The sequence below is a fragment of the Schistocerca piceifrons genome, chromosome 7 (genome assembly GCF_021461385.2).
Source record: "Schistocerca piceifrons isolate TAMUIC-IGC-003096 chromosome 7, iqSchPice1.1, whole genome shotgun sequence".
Lineage (NCBI taxonomy): Eukaryota > Metazoa > Arthropoda > Insecta > Orthoptera > Acrididae > Schistocerca > Schistocerca piceifrons.
Window position 1 is genome coordinate 536,523,753 of NC_060144.1, and position 15,708 is coordinate 536,539,460.

The 15,708-nt window shown below is 42.4% G+C and overlaps 1 protein-coding gene across 1 annotated transcript; it reads right to left on the reverse strand.

The window, feature by feature from the left end:
• Positions 1–2,664: 2,664 nt before the first annotated feature.
• Positions 2,665–15,419, reverse strand: LOC124805272. Its single transcript, XM_047265781.1, has 6 exons — positions 15,379–15,419; positions 13,251–13,361; positions 12,859–12,995; positions 8,527–8,591; positions 8,250–8,333; positions 2,665–2,835 (listed from the first exon to the last, which is right to left on the reverse strand). The coding sequence occupies exons 2-6, from the start codon at positions 13,359–13,361 to the stop codon at positions 2,711–2,713; spliced, it is 522 nt and encodes a 173-aa protein (XP_047121737.1). The 5' UTR covers positions 15,379–15,419; the 3' UTR covers positions 2,665–2,710.
• Between the last annotated feature and the right edge of the window lie 289 nt (positions 15,420–15,708).

Genomic DNA, 15,708 nt, shown 5'->3' on the forward strand with positions numbered 1-15,708 from the left:
GCAGTGCAGCTGTGCGTATTGTGCAGATTTGCTTTCACTGTATCTTCACGGCCAACTGGCAACCTCTTTAAACAATTCTTAATGTAGATGTGCTTTAACTCTTGAACAGTAGAATTTTACGTGGAAATATCTTGCATCGAAGGGTACTATCTATATGAAACAACTAATCACTGCAAAACGTGCTACATAACCGACTTCCTACACAAGTTACACCATATTTCTCTATAGCTCACCTTGACGTGGACAATGCTCAAACATGACCTTGTAGTTTTTGTTTGCTGTGTTATGCTTCCAGTGCACCTCGCTCGGAGAAAATGGCGTTCAGACACGGAAAAGTGAAATAAAGACGTATCCGTCAACTGCATAACACTTAAATTGAGTAGTAGGTCCCATATTTCGGTAGTTGCAGACACTCTCTTTACATTAAAATAAATAATTTTTCCCTCAGCAGGAGAACATTTGCAGTTTTGATTTGTGAAAATGTTTATATTTTCCGGAAAGTTAAACTTCAATAAGTTATTAAGTACTCAATGTATACACAATAGTCCCAGATCCACAGAAAGAAATACCGATCTTAAGTTAATAGTACTACAAAAAACACATTACATAAAACTAAATGTAATGCTTTTCGGTTTCAAACAGAATTAGGTTTGTATTGGCTTACATCGTAGAATTTTCAATGTAATTAACACAAAATAAATTCAGTTCTTATCTTAAATACTGTATACGTTATTGCACGAGTAGTTCATTATTCGGTCAATGTACAATGAAATATACCATTATTCTTACATCGGGTTTCGCTGTAGGGCACTCCACTCGAAGTAACTTCAGCCATAATCATCGAACACACACTCCTGTTCAGGAAAAACAGTACATCTCGAACGACTAGACAAACGACGTTCACATTCACAGGACATTAGCACGTCTTGCAGAAATGATTAGCATTTCAGCCACTTCGGTTCAGCACGTGTCTAGTTGCCTATCAGGTACAGGATCCGTCATGGACCCTGAAAACTCGTTCCTTGAGTGATGACATCTACGCGTATAAGGCACGAATGGCATCCTGTGATACAGCCATCCTTGCCGCATTCACCTGCTTCCAAAGTTCATCTGTCGCGAAAGGCATTTAGTCACAGCACTGCACCCATTGTTTCACCATATCCCACACAATTTCGATTGGTGACAGGTTTAGTGATCTGGTGGTTCAGGGCAAAGAATTGATATCCTGTGACACCAAGAAGGCAGGGTTTCGTGCAGCAAACATGTGGGTGTGAATTGTCTTGCTGAAAAATGGCGTCGGCGTTATTACACAGAAAGGCTATGGCTAAGAGTCGCAGGATGTAATTCACGTATATCACACCGATCACAGTGACCTGGAAACGCGCCAACTGTGATTTGTGGGTTGTATCCTATAGCACACTACTCATAAGGCCTTGAGTTGGTGCTGTATGTCTTGTGTGAATGCAGTCACTTTGATGCGGCTCCTCTTGTCTATTGCGAACCTAAATGCGGCCATCATTTTCAAACAAAAAGGAATCTGGATTCGTCCTAAAACACTACCTGATGCCATTTCTGTCCCCAGTGACGTCGTTCCATTCACCATTGCCATTTGGATGTTATGCTCATTCGTCAAAGATAGGTGGGCAACTGGGCGACGCGCACGTAACCCACACCGTAATAAACGGCGATGGAGTGTCACCCCCGATAATACACAATGTGTCACACTGTCCCTCAGTTGGGCCAGAGCCGAGGAGGACGTTGAGTTGTCCTGCAATGCCATTCGGATGAGATGTCGATCGTCTCAGAGGGTGGTCTAGTTGGTTGCGACCAGATCCATCCCGTCGTGTTCTACTCCCATCCCTGGACCATTCTGCGCACACACGTTGCACTGCGGAAACACTTCGTCCCACACGAGCAGCAGTTTCCCGGATGAATGCATCGTATTCTCTCACGTCAATATGCACCCCCTTTCAAACTCACTAATTTGATGGTACGATTTGCGCATACGTCTGCGAGGCAGTGCTAATCATTTCTGCAGGCTGTGTTAATGTACATTTCCTGTGAACATGAACGACATATCTCTAGTCGTGCAAGGTGTTCTGTTTTTATCTGAACATGAGTGTACATATACAGCCTTCTGAAGATGCACTTGTGAGTTCGAAACTGTAACACCGCTCTTTGTTCTTAATAAATAGCGCTTTAGCACTGACTGGATACTGTTTCTCTTAATTGTAAGACTGGAAAGAGTTCATGTCCCTATGTAGGCATAGTTTCAGTACATCATACCTTCAACTGCTGTAATTATATCAGCTCGGTTCTAATGATAGCAATTACAGTACTTCGAATTGTTCGTCCGATGTAAGGATTACTGTATCTTGCTCTGGTGTGAGTGACGTTGTGCAATATGGTCAAAGCTTACTGCATTGAAGGAGGCACTTCACGGTGATCTTGATCTCCAAGGTGTGGAATTTGCTTAATATTTGAGCAAAATATAGCGGAAGGATGACGAAATTCGACTTTCATGTTAATATCATGTGCATATTGTGAGAAACATACGTCAAGAGTTATGGAACACAGAAGCTACGCCACCGTGGAATATGAAATACAGTCATACCAAACCTAATAAATTAAGAGGGTAAGGACCAGGGAAAAAATACACTCTGATTTCTTGAACAACATTTCATTTATTTACTTTGAGAGACGTGTGTCTTTAACATTTAACTTTCTCGAATTTAGATCTATCGATTTCAGGGCGAGCGTCGACCTCTTTCCATATCTGGTTGACCAGCTGTTTACTCGGCTTCTTGGCGGTAGTAAAGATGAATGTCATCTCATCTGAAAAAATTTAACAAAATAATATGGTAGATGCAACAGTTAATCCGATGAATATGTTCTGCAATAAAGTTAGACGAGGTGTAATGGAAGAAAACGAAATGAAGGAAATCGAACGAAGTGACCAAAAACCACGGAAGGAATGACAGAGATATTCGTCTTGTCCAAATTTCTCTGTGGTATTTTGATGGTGAATTAGTTTCAAATTCCACTTAACATTTGGGCGACATATCGTAATCATGTGGGACGATTCGTTGACATTACAAATCAATGTTTAAATACGGCTACATGCTTAGTATGTATAGGTTTTATAATTTTTTTAATGAAGTATATACATGCGAGATATAAATTCCAAACCGTCACATTTTTAGACATTACAATAATAGCAATTGCTCTACGGAACAGAATATGTTGTCAAGGAGAAACTTCTTCAGTTTGTTTTCATAATTCATTTTCCGCTTTGCCAGGTATTTTATATCACTTGGAAACTTATCAAACATTTTAATTGCGGCATTGTGCACAGATTTTTGTGCTAAAGGCAACCCTGATGAGGCGTAACGAATGTCATTTTTCCTTCTCGTACTTTCGTCTTGTGCATCGCGTGTTTGTGCAATGAAGACTTTCTTTCTTAAAGACGAGTCACCCCAGAATATTGTCCATTATGTCGTTACTCAATGAAAATATGCAAACCATGTCTACTTACTGGTTTGTTTCTCCCCAAGATTTTCAATGGTTCTAGGTGGAAATATAGTAAGATCTTTTAGGAGTTCAAAGACAAAACGGCCACTGTACCTGGTGGAATAAATAAATGAATCTCTCATCAGTATAGACACCTAAGAATTTTGAAGTTTGCACCCCATTTACTACACTACTGGTCATTAGAATTGCTACACCAAGAAGAAATGCAGATGATAAACGGGTATTTATTGGACAAATATATAATACTAGAACTGACATGTGATTACATTTTCACGCAGTTTGGGTGCATAGATCCTGAGAAATCAGTACCCAAACAATCACCTATGGCCGTAATAACGGCCTTGACGCCTGGGCATTGAGTCAAACAGAGTTTGGATGGCGTGTAAAGGTACAGCTGCCCATGCAGCTTCAACACGATACCACAGTTCATCAAGAGTAGTGACTGGTGTATTGAGACGAGCCAGTTCCTCGGACACCATTGACCAGACGTTTTCTATTGGTGAGAGATCTGGAGAATGCGCTGGCCAGGGCAACAGTCGAACATTTTTTGTATCCAGAAAGGCCCGTACAGGACTTGCAACATGCGATCGTGCATTATCCTGCTGAAATGTAGGGTTTCGCGGGGATCCAATGAACGGTAGAGCCACGGGTTGTTCACATCTGAAATGTAACGTCCACTGTTCAAAGTGCCGTCAGTGCGAACAAGAGGTGACCGAGACGTGTAACCAATGGCACCCCATACCATCACGCCGGGTGATACGGCAGTGTGGGGATGACGAAATACACACTTCCAATGTGCGTTCACCGCGATGTCGCCAAACACGGCTGCGACCATCATGATGCTGTAAACATAACCTGGATTCATCGGATAAAAGTGACGTTTTGTCATTCGTGCATCGAGGTTCGTCGTTGAGTACACCATCGCAGGCGCTCCTGTCTGTGATGTAGCGTCAAGGGTAACCGCAGCCACGCTGATAGTCGATGCTACTGCAAACGTCGTCGAACTGTTCGTGCAGATGGTTTTTGTCTTGTAAACGTCCCCATCCGTTGACTCAGGGATCGAGACGTGGATGCACGATCCGTTACAGCCACGCGGATAAGATGCCTGTCATCTCGACTGCTAGTGATACGAGGCCGTTGGGATCCAGCACGGCGTTCCGTATTACCCTCCTGAACCCACCGATTCCATATTATGCTAACAGTCATTGGATCTCGACCAAGGCGAGCAGAAATGTCGCGATAAGATAAACCGCAATCGCGATAGGCTACAATGCGACCTTTATCAAAGTCGGAAATGAGATGGTACGCATTGCTCCTCCTTACACGAGGCATCTGCTGTTTGTGTATGAGAAATCTGTTGGACACTTTTCTATTGTCAGCACGTTGTAGGTGTTGCCACCGGCGCCAACCTTGTGTGAATGCTCTGAAAAGCTAATTATTAGCATATCACAGCATCTTCTTCCTGTTGGTTAAATTTCGCGTCTGTGGCATGTCATCTTCGTCGTGTAGCAATTTTAATGGACAGTAGTGTATTTCCTCGCCATGGGTTACACTTACCATTGGAGTAGCACTCCTAGACGTGCAGAACTCAATACGATACACCTTTTTAAAATCTAGAGTGGCACCATTCGCTCACTTCTGTAGCGACCGGCGCAGCTGCCCACCGTCCCATGTTGTGTTCTGACACCATAGAGCTGCCGGCGTGACTTTGCACATTGCTTAGCACGGTGAGCAGTCCGTGCCATCAAAGTCCACGTGCTGAATTCAATTCCCACTCCACACTCCAGGGATGGTCCCTGATCGTAGCCGCTTACTATGACAAGACTGCCACTGTACCTGGCGGAATAAATAAATGAATCTCCCATCATCTCTGTGACTTACTCTTGGAAATCCACATACCTCCGTGGACCCCGTATCCAGTTTATCAACTCCAAGATTTCCACAGCCAGCAGAGGGTACGTGATTAGACCAGCCATTCTGACACAGCTACACAGCACTGTGGCCTACAATTTGAGCAACTTGGTTAACTTACAGCATGCACTGATAACTCAAACGTCATGACCACTGACCAGCGCGACATTGGATGCTGCCTGATGGCTTTGCGGACACTTGAGGCGGTAACAAAAGTATCTAAGTGCAACAGACATTGAAGGCGGATGACCCTAGCGAAGATACGGGCTGTAAATGGGAAAATCCATTGAGATAAGCAACTCTGACAATAAGCAGATTATTATTACGCAATGATTGTGGACGAGTGTATCGAAAATGGTGAAGCTGGTGGAACGTGCACGTGCTACTGCCGTGAGAATCTACGAAAATGGGTGGAAGAACAGTGAAACAACAACGAGGCTAAATGGTTGAAAATCCACGGTTCTTCACAGAACGTGGAGTTCAGAGGCTTGTTCGCTCTGTAAAGAATAGATGGTGAGTGACGTCTCTGCCGAATGAGCACAATGCTGGTGCACGCACAAGTATTTCGGAGCACACCGTTCATATTACATTGTCGAACGTGGGTCTCCACAGCAGACCACCCCTAAGATTTAACACGTTGACCCAACAGCATCGTCAATTACTATTGCAGTGGGCATGGAACCATCGGCATTCGACCGTCCATCAAAAGTACCGTTTCGGCTCTTCGGGTGAATCACACATTTGCTACAGTAGGTCGATGTTCGTCTCCACAAACACTGTCATCGAGGCGAAAAATGGTTCGAAGCATGCAACGCGTTGCAGACGCAGGCTGGTGGGAACAGTATTACGCTATGGGAGACATTCTCCTGCGCTTGCATGGGGCCTGTGGTGGTAACCGAAGACCGGCTGACAACAGCGAACCACCTTCATCACTTCATGCGTGATGTCTTCCCCGACGGCGATATCATCTTTCAGCGGTATAATTATTCGTGTCTACGAGGCAGAACCGTGCTAAAGTGGTTTGAGGAGCATTATAGTGACCTCACGTTGGCGTCTCTGCAACCAAATTCACCTGATGTAAATCTTATGGAATCCACTTGGGTCCATACTGGGCGCCGTTATCCCGTACTCAGATCAGCGGCCACTGATTCATGCGAATTACGAGTACATGACTTGCGTGTAGACATCCAATGGCACATACTTCCACAAACCTACCAACAAACTGTTGGATCGCTGACACGCGTGATGAGTGATGCATTTCGTGACAAAGACTGTTAAGTAGGTGGTCATAATGTTTTGGCTTATCAGTGTATATATGAAGTATGTTAATCAAGATGTTGAATAGTGGACACAGTATGGTGAATCACCTACGATGAATGTCCGAAAGCTGTACACGCGTATAAACATTGTCTCTGTTATATTAAGGAAAATAAATTGAGTGGTCAAAAGCTGAGTGAAGGGGTGTCCCATTTAGAAACATACTTTCTAAGACGGGCGAATGATGTGGCATATAGCGTCAGTGTAGACATGGTTATCAGCTCTTATTACAGACAAATGGTGAGTATGCCTGGCCGGTGTGGTATAAATCTGCCAGAGGAGGAGTGTTATAGTGACCTCGCTGAAAATGGAAGGCTAGTTACTGGCTGTGTCAAACCAGCTTCTGTTGATAAACTGTAGTGCGTAGAGACACTGCTTTACCTGACATGCGCCAGGAAGTAGCCGAAAATGCCCAAAGGAAGAAAGTCGAAAAAAATTAGAAGCACTAGCTGTATAGATATACCCCACCCAGATCCTGGATGACGTCTTGGAAGAGATCTGCAGTACATATCTAAGCCAAGAAAGCAATGAAATATGTGGGCACCTAAGATAAGACAGCTCCAAGCTGGGGTAGAGCATGCAGAATGTTTACCAGCCTGACATAACTTGGACTGGATCACATGGAGAAAGCTTAACTGGTTCCACACGGGCGTTGGAAAATCAAAGAACTGTCTAACGAAATAGGTGTACTTAAAAGGGATAACACTGCGTGACCTGGGAGAAAAACAGCCAACGAGACATCTGCATCAATGTATACGTTGTCCTCATTCTTGCAACGAGAAGCCGTCCCAGGGGAGCATAACTGCTGCGGCATTTCGTTGGTTTAGAGCAAATTCCGCTTTATTTAAATTTTGTATGTACGTAAACGAATAAATTTCTTCTGCTACCTGACTTGAATTTGTTAATCCATCGAATCCTATGTGTAGGAACCCGATCGATTAAATACGTAAACGAAATTAACTTATATCAAAACATCAACTCGAATCTTATATTATGAGCACTTATACAATTTTCTCTTCGCAGTAACGTAAATATGGCAAGCATCTTCAGGTAGTATGTATGTTCATAAGCTATATTCTTAACGTTGAAGATGTCTACGATATGAAAGGTCAAGAAATCCGAGCACATACGGAGCTATATGAAATAATTCGGAACAGGAAAAGAAGGGAACTGAAAGTACTCAAAGTACCACGCACCATCTACCAAAAAGTGACTTACGCAGTGCAGATGTAGATCTAAACTTAAGCACTTTGGTAATTTTTCTTATTTACTAAAAGCTTCTGTGCTGCACAAAACTATGCAAAATGCCATACTTTTGGCGAAGTAATTAATAGACAGATGAAAGAAATTGAGATGTGAACCCCAGAATCAGTGTTTACTCTCTGCAATATTGGTTACGTGTTCAATATTTGTTGCACTGTATATGCGTATATAATATAGAGGCTTCTACAAAAGTTTGAGTTCACTATGCAGCTTTTTGTGCAACTTACCTCCAGTTTCCATGCAGAAGTGTTCAATGAAAATGTCTGCGCTTCCATACACGAGGTTACGTTCAGCGGTCAATAATTCACCGTCTAGGACAGACATGTGAGACTGGTAAAGAAAACTTCCACGAGAGCAAAAAAAATAAATAAATACGAAATTGATAACAAATATATCGTAGACATAATGAAGACTATTATTGTTTTCGGAAAATATGGAATCCTGTAGTGAATTTCAGAATTTGTCAAGGACGTATGTTAGTCTCACCACGTCCTAAATACTTACACTTTCCGTAGTAGGTACTGTGAAGGCGGTTTCCCTCGATAGTGACATCGGCCGTGACAGCAGCTCTGAAATTAGGCCGTCATAGTGATTTTTAAATCGGCTGCAAAACACTACCGGTTTAATGACACAAAAGCGTTGCAGAAGGGCAGACTTATGCACACGGAGCTTTTTTGATCTTGCTAAGGTACTCCACTGGGTATGGTGCATCAAGCTTAGCGATATATTTTCAGCAAGAAATATAGTCTGTCAGAGAAGTGCCACATTAGCCCAGAAGAAAACATATAAAATACGGTTGCTCGTTACCACAGCCGTCGTTGAAACTCAAACGACGCCTCATCACATGTAAGGTTAATCGTACAGCAGGCAAGACTTGGAAGTTTAGTATTACTATATGTTACTCTGTTTCTTTGCAGTTTTATCTCTTTAACTTTACTATTCTCCACAAACGATTGAATAAAATTGTATTTTGTATGTACACTGCCTATCTACTGTATGAGCTAATTCTCCACCTCAATTTTGAGGTTTCAAATTTTCTGTCATTGTAGACGATGTCGAAACATCCTGCTAATCTTAAAGGCGAAAGCAACTTCAACGTGATGTGTCACTGACAAGTAACACGGCTCGCTGAAACTTGGAACATACTTAGAACTGCCGCAGTATAGTGCAGAATGTAGCTGACAGAATTACGCAATGAGATGATACTTTTATTCGAAGACAATAACCACACTGAAATGAACCGTGATTAAAGATGGTTCCCTGAACTTTACGAGTGGCAGTACATGTTTCTTATCGGGCTGGTGAGATCACCTCAATCAGCAAGCATTCTCTGCAACGTGGTCTCATGGTAGCCACAAAGACAGTATTAAGTGAGTATGGTGCGGTGTTCCATTCCTCGACCAGCGAGACTGTCAACTGGTGCATGGTAGTTGGTGCACACGTGAACGTGCTGCAATACCCCCACCGCCCTTCCTCCCTCCCTTCCAACGCATCGTAAGCGTATTCGATAGAACTTAAATGGGGCTAACGTGCAGACCAATCCATGGCCTGAACGTTCTCTCGTTTCAAGACCTCCTCCACCTGCACAATTCGCAGTTTACGCAATGTCAGCCTTAAACATGAAGTCAGGGCTAAATGCACTCCTTAAAAGACGCACATGGGGCACCAGTGATTTGCAAGGTTGACTGATGAGTGATCAGTACGTCCATGCAGCATTATGCCTTCCCATGCCATAATTTGTGGACCACCGAAACGATCCCGTAAAACGATGCTGGACCTACCTCATATGGAGAGATGTAGGAAGACGTAATGCAGTGAGGAATATTGCCGAAAATGAACGTTATGGTGCGGGAAGTACTCACCGATCAACATTATTGTATCTTCACAGAAGAGCTTCTGTGAAGCTTGGAAGGTAGGAGACGAGGTAGTGACAGAACTGAAGATGTCAGGAGGTGTCGCGAGTCGTGCTTGGGTAGCTCAGTCGGTAGAGCACTTTTCCGCAAAAGGCGAAGGTCTGGAGTTCGAGTCTCTGTGTGGCACACAGTTTTAATCTGCGAGGAAGTTTCACATCAGCGCACACTTCACAGACTGTGGTTAAGCCATGTTTCAGCAAAAACCTTTCTTCCAGGAGTGCGGGTTCTGGAAGGTCCGCAGAGGAGCCTCTTTGAAGTTTGGAAAGTAGGAGACGAGGTACTGGCAGAATTGAAGCTGTGAGGACATGTCGCGAGTCGTGCTTGGGTAGCTCATTTGTTAGAGCACTTGCCCGCGAAAGGCAAAAATCTCGAGTTCGAGTCTTGGTCCGGCAAGCAGTTTTAATCTGCCAGGAACTTTAACATTATTGTAACACTGTAGTCCTTCACCATCTGTGCGTCCGTTTTTGACCTCATTTTGTGGCTGACAATACCACATCGAACAGCGCAGGTGGATGAGCTCCCGGAACGAGAGGATACTCGGCTGATAGATTGCCGTGCACGTAGCCCCGACGTAAATACTACCGAGACATGTGTGAGACGTGTTGTAGCATGTCAACATTCACAAACTATCACCCTTCATTTGTCAACCGCGCTAGTCGAGGAATGGAGCACCTTACCGAGAGAAATTCTTACCAACCTTGTAGCCATAATGGGAGGACGTTGCAGATATGCACTGCGGTTCGTAGTAATCACACAACCATAGTAAGAACCATGTACCGCCTTTTGTGATATCCAACAGACCATCAAGAATAGAGGTGACTGTATAATTATTGCCTTCGAATAAAAGTGTCGTTACTGTTCGTCTCATTGTGTGTTTCTCCCAGTTACCTCCTGTACCAAGTTGTAGCAGTTCTATCATTCGAGTTTCATCGGCCTGTTTCACTTGGCACTGACACATCATGCGAAAGTTGCTTTCGTCTTTAAGTTTATAACAGGGTATATTGCACAGAATGAACTCGACTACACCGAAATCAATTCTGAGTAGTTTGATATTAGTTGCCTGTCACAGAAAAACTGCAGTTCTTGAGATTTCTTATCCATCTAAATTTCACTGAAAATAAAATCAACAGTGCAGATGACGACAGTTTTTGGTGTTCGTCTTATTTGAAAAATAAAAAAAAAATTCCAGTTGCTCATAGTACTTGCAGCTGGCCAATTTGCTCTTTGCCCTCAAGCCTGCATTCAGCACTGCTATTCTCAGACTGGTATCTGTTTTACGTCAGTTTTACCTACACGTTATCGGTGCTACATAGCAGTATGAATACCTTTGCCGCTGATGAGTTTGCCGAAGTGCAAGAGTGTTAGGATTCACAGAGTTCATTAAACAGATTGACCACATTGTGGTAAAAGTGTATGTGTTTCGTTTGAGCATTGTTGCATTATTCTCTGTTGTCGCACATTCTGGTGATAACGTATTACATGCTTCCTCATTTATGTGCAGCTAGTACTTCAGAACAAACTGTGGTTTGGGTAATAAAACCGAATGAATGAATCCTGCATTATTACTCTGAAAGAAATCACCGTAGAACATAAATCTAAAATATCTCATAATAATTTTTCATATCTCATTGGTGATGTTTTGGTTCACTCTGTGCGTTGTTTGTCTCTTCTCAAATTACTCGAGAGCCTGCAGACGTGATGTAGTCGAATGGTATTCCGGAGGTGCAGCGTTCAAGCATTTGTTGGCATGTCCCCATTAACGTTTTACTTGATGATATCTATTTCACGGGTAACTATAATTTTCCATCTTCATCGGAAGACCGTTTTTCCTCAGTATTCGCAGTCATTTATCCAACTATGAATTTTTTCTTTGCAGTCGGGGCAGGGAAATTTTTGCTTCAGCGTATGAAATGAGACACTTAAAGTAGTAAAGGAGTTTTGCTATTTGGGGAGCAAAATAACTGATGATTGTCGAAGTAGAGAGGATATAAAATATAGACTGGCAATGGCAAGGAAAGCGTTTCTGAGGAAGAGTAATTTGTTAACATCGAGTATTGATTTAAGCGTCAGGCAGTCGTTTCTGAAAATATTTGCATGGAGTGTAGCCATGTATGGAAGTGAAACATGGACGATAAATAGTTTGGACAAGAAGAGAATAGAAGCTTTCAAAATGTGGTGTTACAGAAGAGTGCTGAAGATTAGATGAGTAGATCACATAAGTAACGAGGCGGTATTGAATAGAATTGGGGAGGATTTTGTGGCTCAACTTGACAAGAAGAAGGGACCGGTTGGTAGGACATGTTCTGAGGCATCAAAGGATCTCAAATTTAGTACTGGAGGGCAGCGTGGAGCGTAAAAATCGTAGAGGGAGACCAAGAGATGAATACACTAAGCAGATTCAGAAGGATGTAGGCTGCAGTAGGTACTGGGAGATGAAGAGGCTTGCACAGGATAGAGTAGCATGGAGAGCTGCATCAAACCAGTCTGAGGACTGAAGACCTCAAAAACAACATGGCAGGAAGTTAGCTTTGACCACGTATCTGCAGCTAATATACTGAAGAGGCTTGCACAGGATAGAGTAGTATGGAGAGCTGCATCAAACCAGTCTGAGGACTGAAGACCACAACAACAACGTGGCAGGACGTTAGCTTTGACCACGTATCTGCAGCTAATGTACACTGGATGTGGCCATCAGCTTAAGTAATACGGTTGCACCATGAGTTATTCGCTAACAGAAGGCCGAGGGGCGCGGTGAGAGGAAAGAGACATTCGCTCTTGCACAACGTAACAAGATTCTGGCGGCGAACATCAGGTGTCTCATTGTCAGTGTGGTAAGAAGCCCAAAGTTATAATTCTGGTTGTAGTGCCATTGCTAGCTGACATGCCTGCGAGATGCTGAATTTTCGCGTATAGGGGTACTCACGACGGGTCCCTGCTGAAGGCGCCACTGAGCGTCATCTGGTTAGCAGCCTCGCCAGGGTCCTGTGTGAGGATGAGGCAGCCCAGGCGGTTCACCTCTTTCGAGTGGTAACGGTATTGCTGGTACCACGTCTTGTGGGCCTGCGGACAACACACACAGCACGTCTGCATCTATTGCACAGTCTCGCTAGAGCTTCTAGTACACCTAACAGAAATTTAACTTAATGCTACACACTGATACTGTTTTACATAGGTGATACAGTCTGGAGGATGTACAAAACACATATTGCTCTGCTCTGGAGGTCGTGAGGGCAGCACGAGGAGTATCCTGTACTGCTGTGCATTGTGTCGCAGGGTGTCTGGACACAAGCAGACAGCCAGGCGTCCGGTACTCACTGTGGTGACGTTGAAAGTCTCTGTGGAGGCGTCCGACAGGGTGCAGGACTTAGCCAGGACGTGCCCAGCCAAGAGCAGCGGCACCAGCATCATCACAGAGGAAGCCATCATCTGCACAAGAACAGGTAGCAGCTAGAGCGTCCCAAGGTCAGACTTCGTGTGTGGTAGAGAGGTACAGTCTTTACATTCACCGTACGATTACTCTTGTGTTTACAGGGATTTTAAAGCGTATCCATGAACGTAGATAAATTCATCTTCAGCAGACTTACCGTATCAAATAGAATAAAGACATAAAGTAGAAAAAATTTTAGTATTTCGTGATTCGCTGTAAACAAGTGAATGGAAATTGGTATATGTTATAAAATTTCAGGGGATTTTTAAGTTTCGACTGAAAGTCGAGAGGTCCTTCTTGGTACTGTTGGAATAAAGAGAATGATAATTTCATGAATCTGAAACACAAAGTCAGACACAGCAACACACATGAAATCGTCCTGGCTTTTTTGGTGCTTTTCTCAGGATCTTTGCCAGATGAAGGATTCTCCTTCCACAGTTGATGATGAACTCGAGCCATGGTCACCAACAATCAATGTAAATCTGTGACTTTGCTTGCCAACCACGTTGGTGAAACTTCAGATAAACCATAAAATTTGATCAGTGGTCAAAGATCTCAAGTGGCCAAAGGAAACACGTCAATAAGTGATCGCTACAGTCTCATCAGTTTATATATATATATATATATACATATATATATATATATATATATATATATATATATATATATATATATATATATATATATAGAGAGAGAGAGAGAGAGAGAGAGAGAGAGAGAGAGAGAGAGAGAGAGAGAATTTGAATTTGTGTTAAACTGCGATCATGGGTTTTACATTACGGTCTCTGTGGTGTGTAGTAGCAGAAACGAGTCGTGCCTACCTGACAATACGTTAATATTTTAACAATTAACAAAGACAATACCACCGCAAATAACTACCCCATTGCAGAACAGAGTCGTGCATTTTCAATGAGGACAGACAAAAGCTGTGGAATTTTTCTGTCAGAGCTTTTAAAGCAAACGTCCAGGCGCACAGCGTATTGGGTCAAACTGTGAATCCTTTGTCTGTCTGCGCTATAAGAGAAACTAGTTGATTAAGTAATTCTCGTGGCCATAGACGTTAGTTTCTTAAGCTACATTTTCAATTATGCGAGCCATTAGACATAGGAGGAGGACAGAGAATACTGAGAAACCTGTGTATTCTATAACTTTAAAAAATGATATCCATTGGATGTAATAGAGGAATTCGAATGGGCTGCAAATGAAGAGAAAAGAGAAAATAAATAGTAAATGACAACCTGAACTGTAAATACATGTTTTCAAATATTTCTATAATCTCCAATAACCAAAGAGTTTACATAAACTTCTCAGAAATTTTTCTTTCTTAGTTATCACAATAGTCGAAAAATTGTAAATCGATAATCTTTATTGAAAGGTATCTTTCCTGTAACTAACAGCACTATTAACTAATATTTACTTAAAACGAAAGGAAAATGTGATACGCTAAATAATGTTAGGCTATATCGAGAAGGTTTGGAACATATTAGTGTCACAGTCACTTAGTTAATTGCTTTAGTCATAGAACAAGGATTTTCTGCGCACCATTGTAGAAAATTTAATTGTAAATGGTAAGCTTTATTTAAAAGTATCTTTACTGTAACTAGCAACTCACAATGCCGTTGTTAGTGTGTGACAATCGAAAGAGATAACTTCATGGAAAGAGACTAACACATAGAATACATATTAAAAGATGTAAAATTTAGCATCGCTTGTAAGAACTTAGCTTTTACACTAATTTTACAGTTTAAGTAAGCATAATGCTACTGCCTAAGATGAATGAACATAACCGTCTCAGACTTATACCAGCTACTTAATCAGTGGTAGACCAGTATAATCAAGTACGTCACATCGTCTAGATAAAGTCTCAATGCTGCTTGTGAACATTTGAAGTACCTGCCCAGTACAATTATTAGTGCTCTATGTTGTAAACCCACAACGAATATATCTATCTAACACCGCACTTTAGGAGAAACGAATCAGAAACATTCAGCGCCAGGAAAACAGAGAGTTACTTAGTGTCAGCTCTGCTTTGTCAAAGTGCAACCAAAACACATCAATACTCCTTTTGTATACCGTATGACTTGTAAGTCCCTCTCCCTGATAAAGCCCCACGACCAGCTGAACATACTGAAAGTCAGAAGGCGTACGCCAGATGTGGATTTGGTGATGACGTAAGTACTTGTTTGACTGCGATCAGTTTTCGCAAAGAGACAACAGGACATTATCGATGGTACAGCTGCGAACAGCTAAATTAAATACTTATACTTGATACGGAACTATAGGTATGTATCTGTAAGTAATGAATACAGATTTTGAGCCTTGTTATTTCGCGTTAAGGTCTTTCCC

What these genes read in the sequence shown, in the direction of transcription:
- LOC124805272 (XM_047265781.1), bottom strand. Translation starts at nt 13,361, where the DNA reads ATGATGGCTTCCTCTGTGATGATGCTGGTGCCGCTGCTCTTGGCTGGG. An exon ending in AGACTTTCAACGTCACCACA is followed by an intron (nt 12,996 to 13,250) that starts GTGAGTACCGGA and finishes TGTTGTCCGCAG; the next exon opens with GCCCACAAGACGTGGTACCA. An exon ending in GCCTTCAGCAGGGACCCGTC is followed by an intron (nt 8,592 to 12,858) that starts GTGAGTACCCCT and finishes GCCTAATTTCAG; the next exon opens with AGCTGCTGTCACGGCCGATG.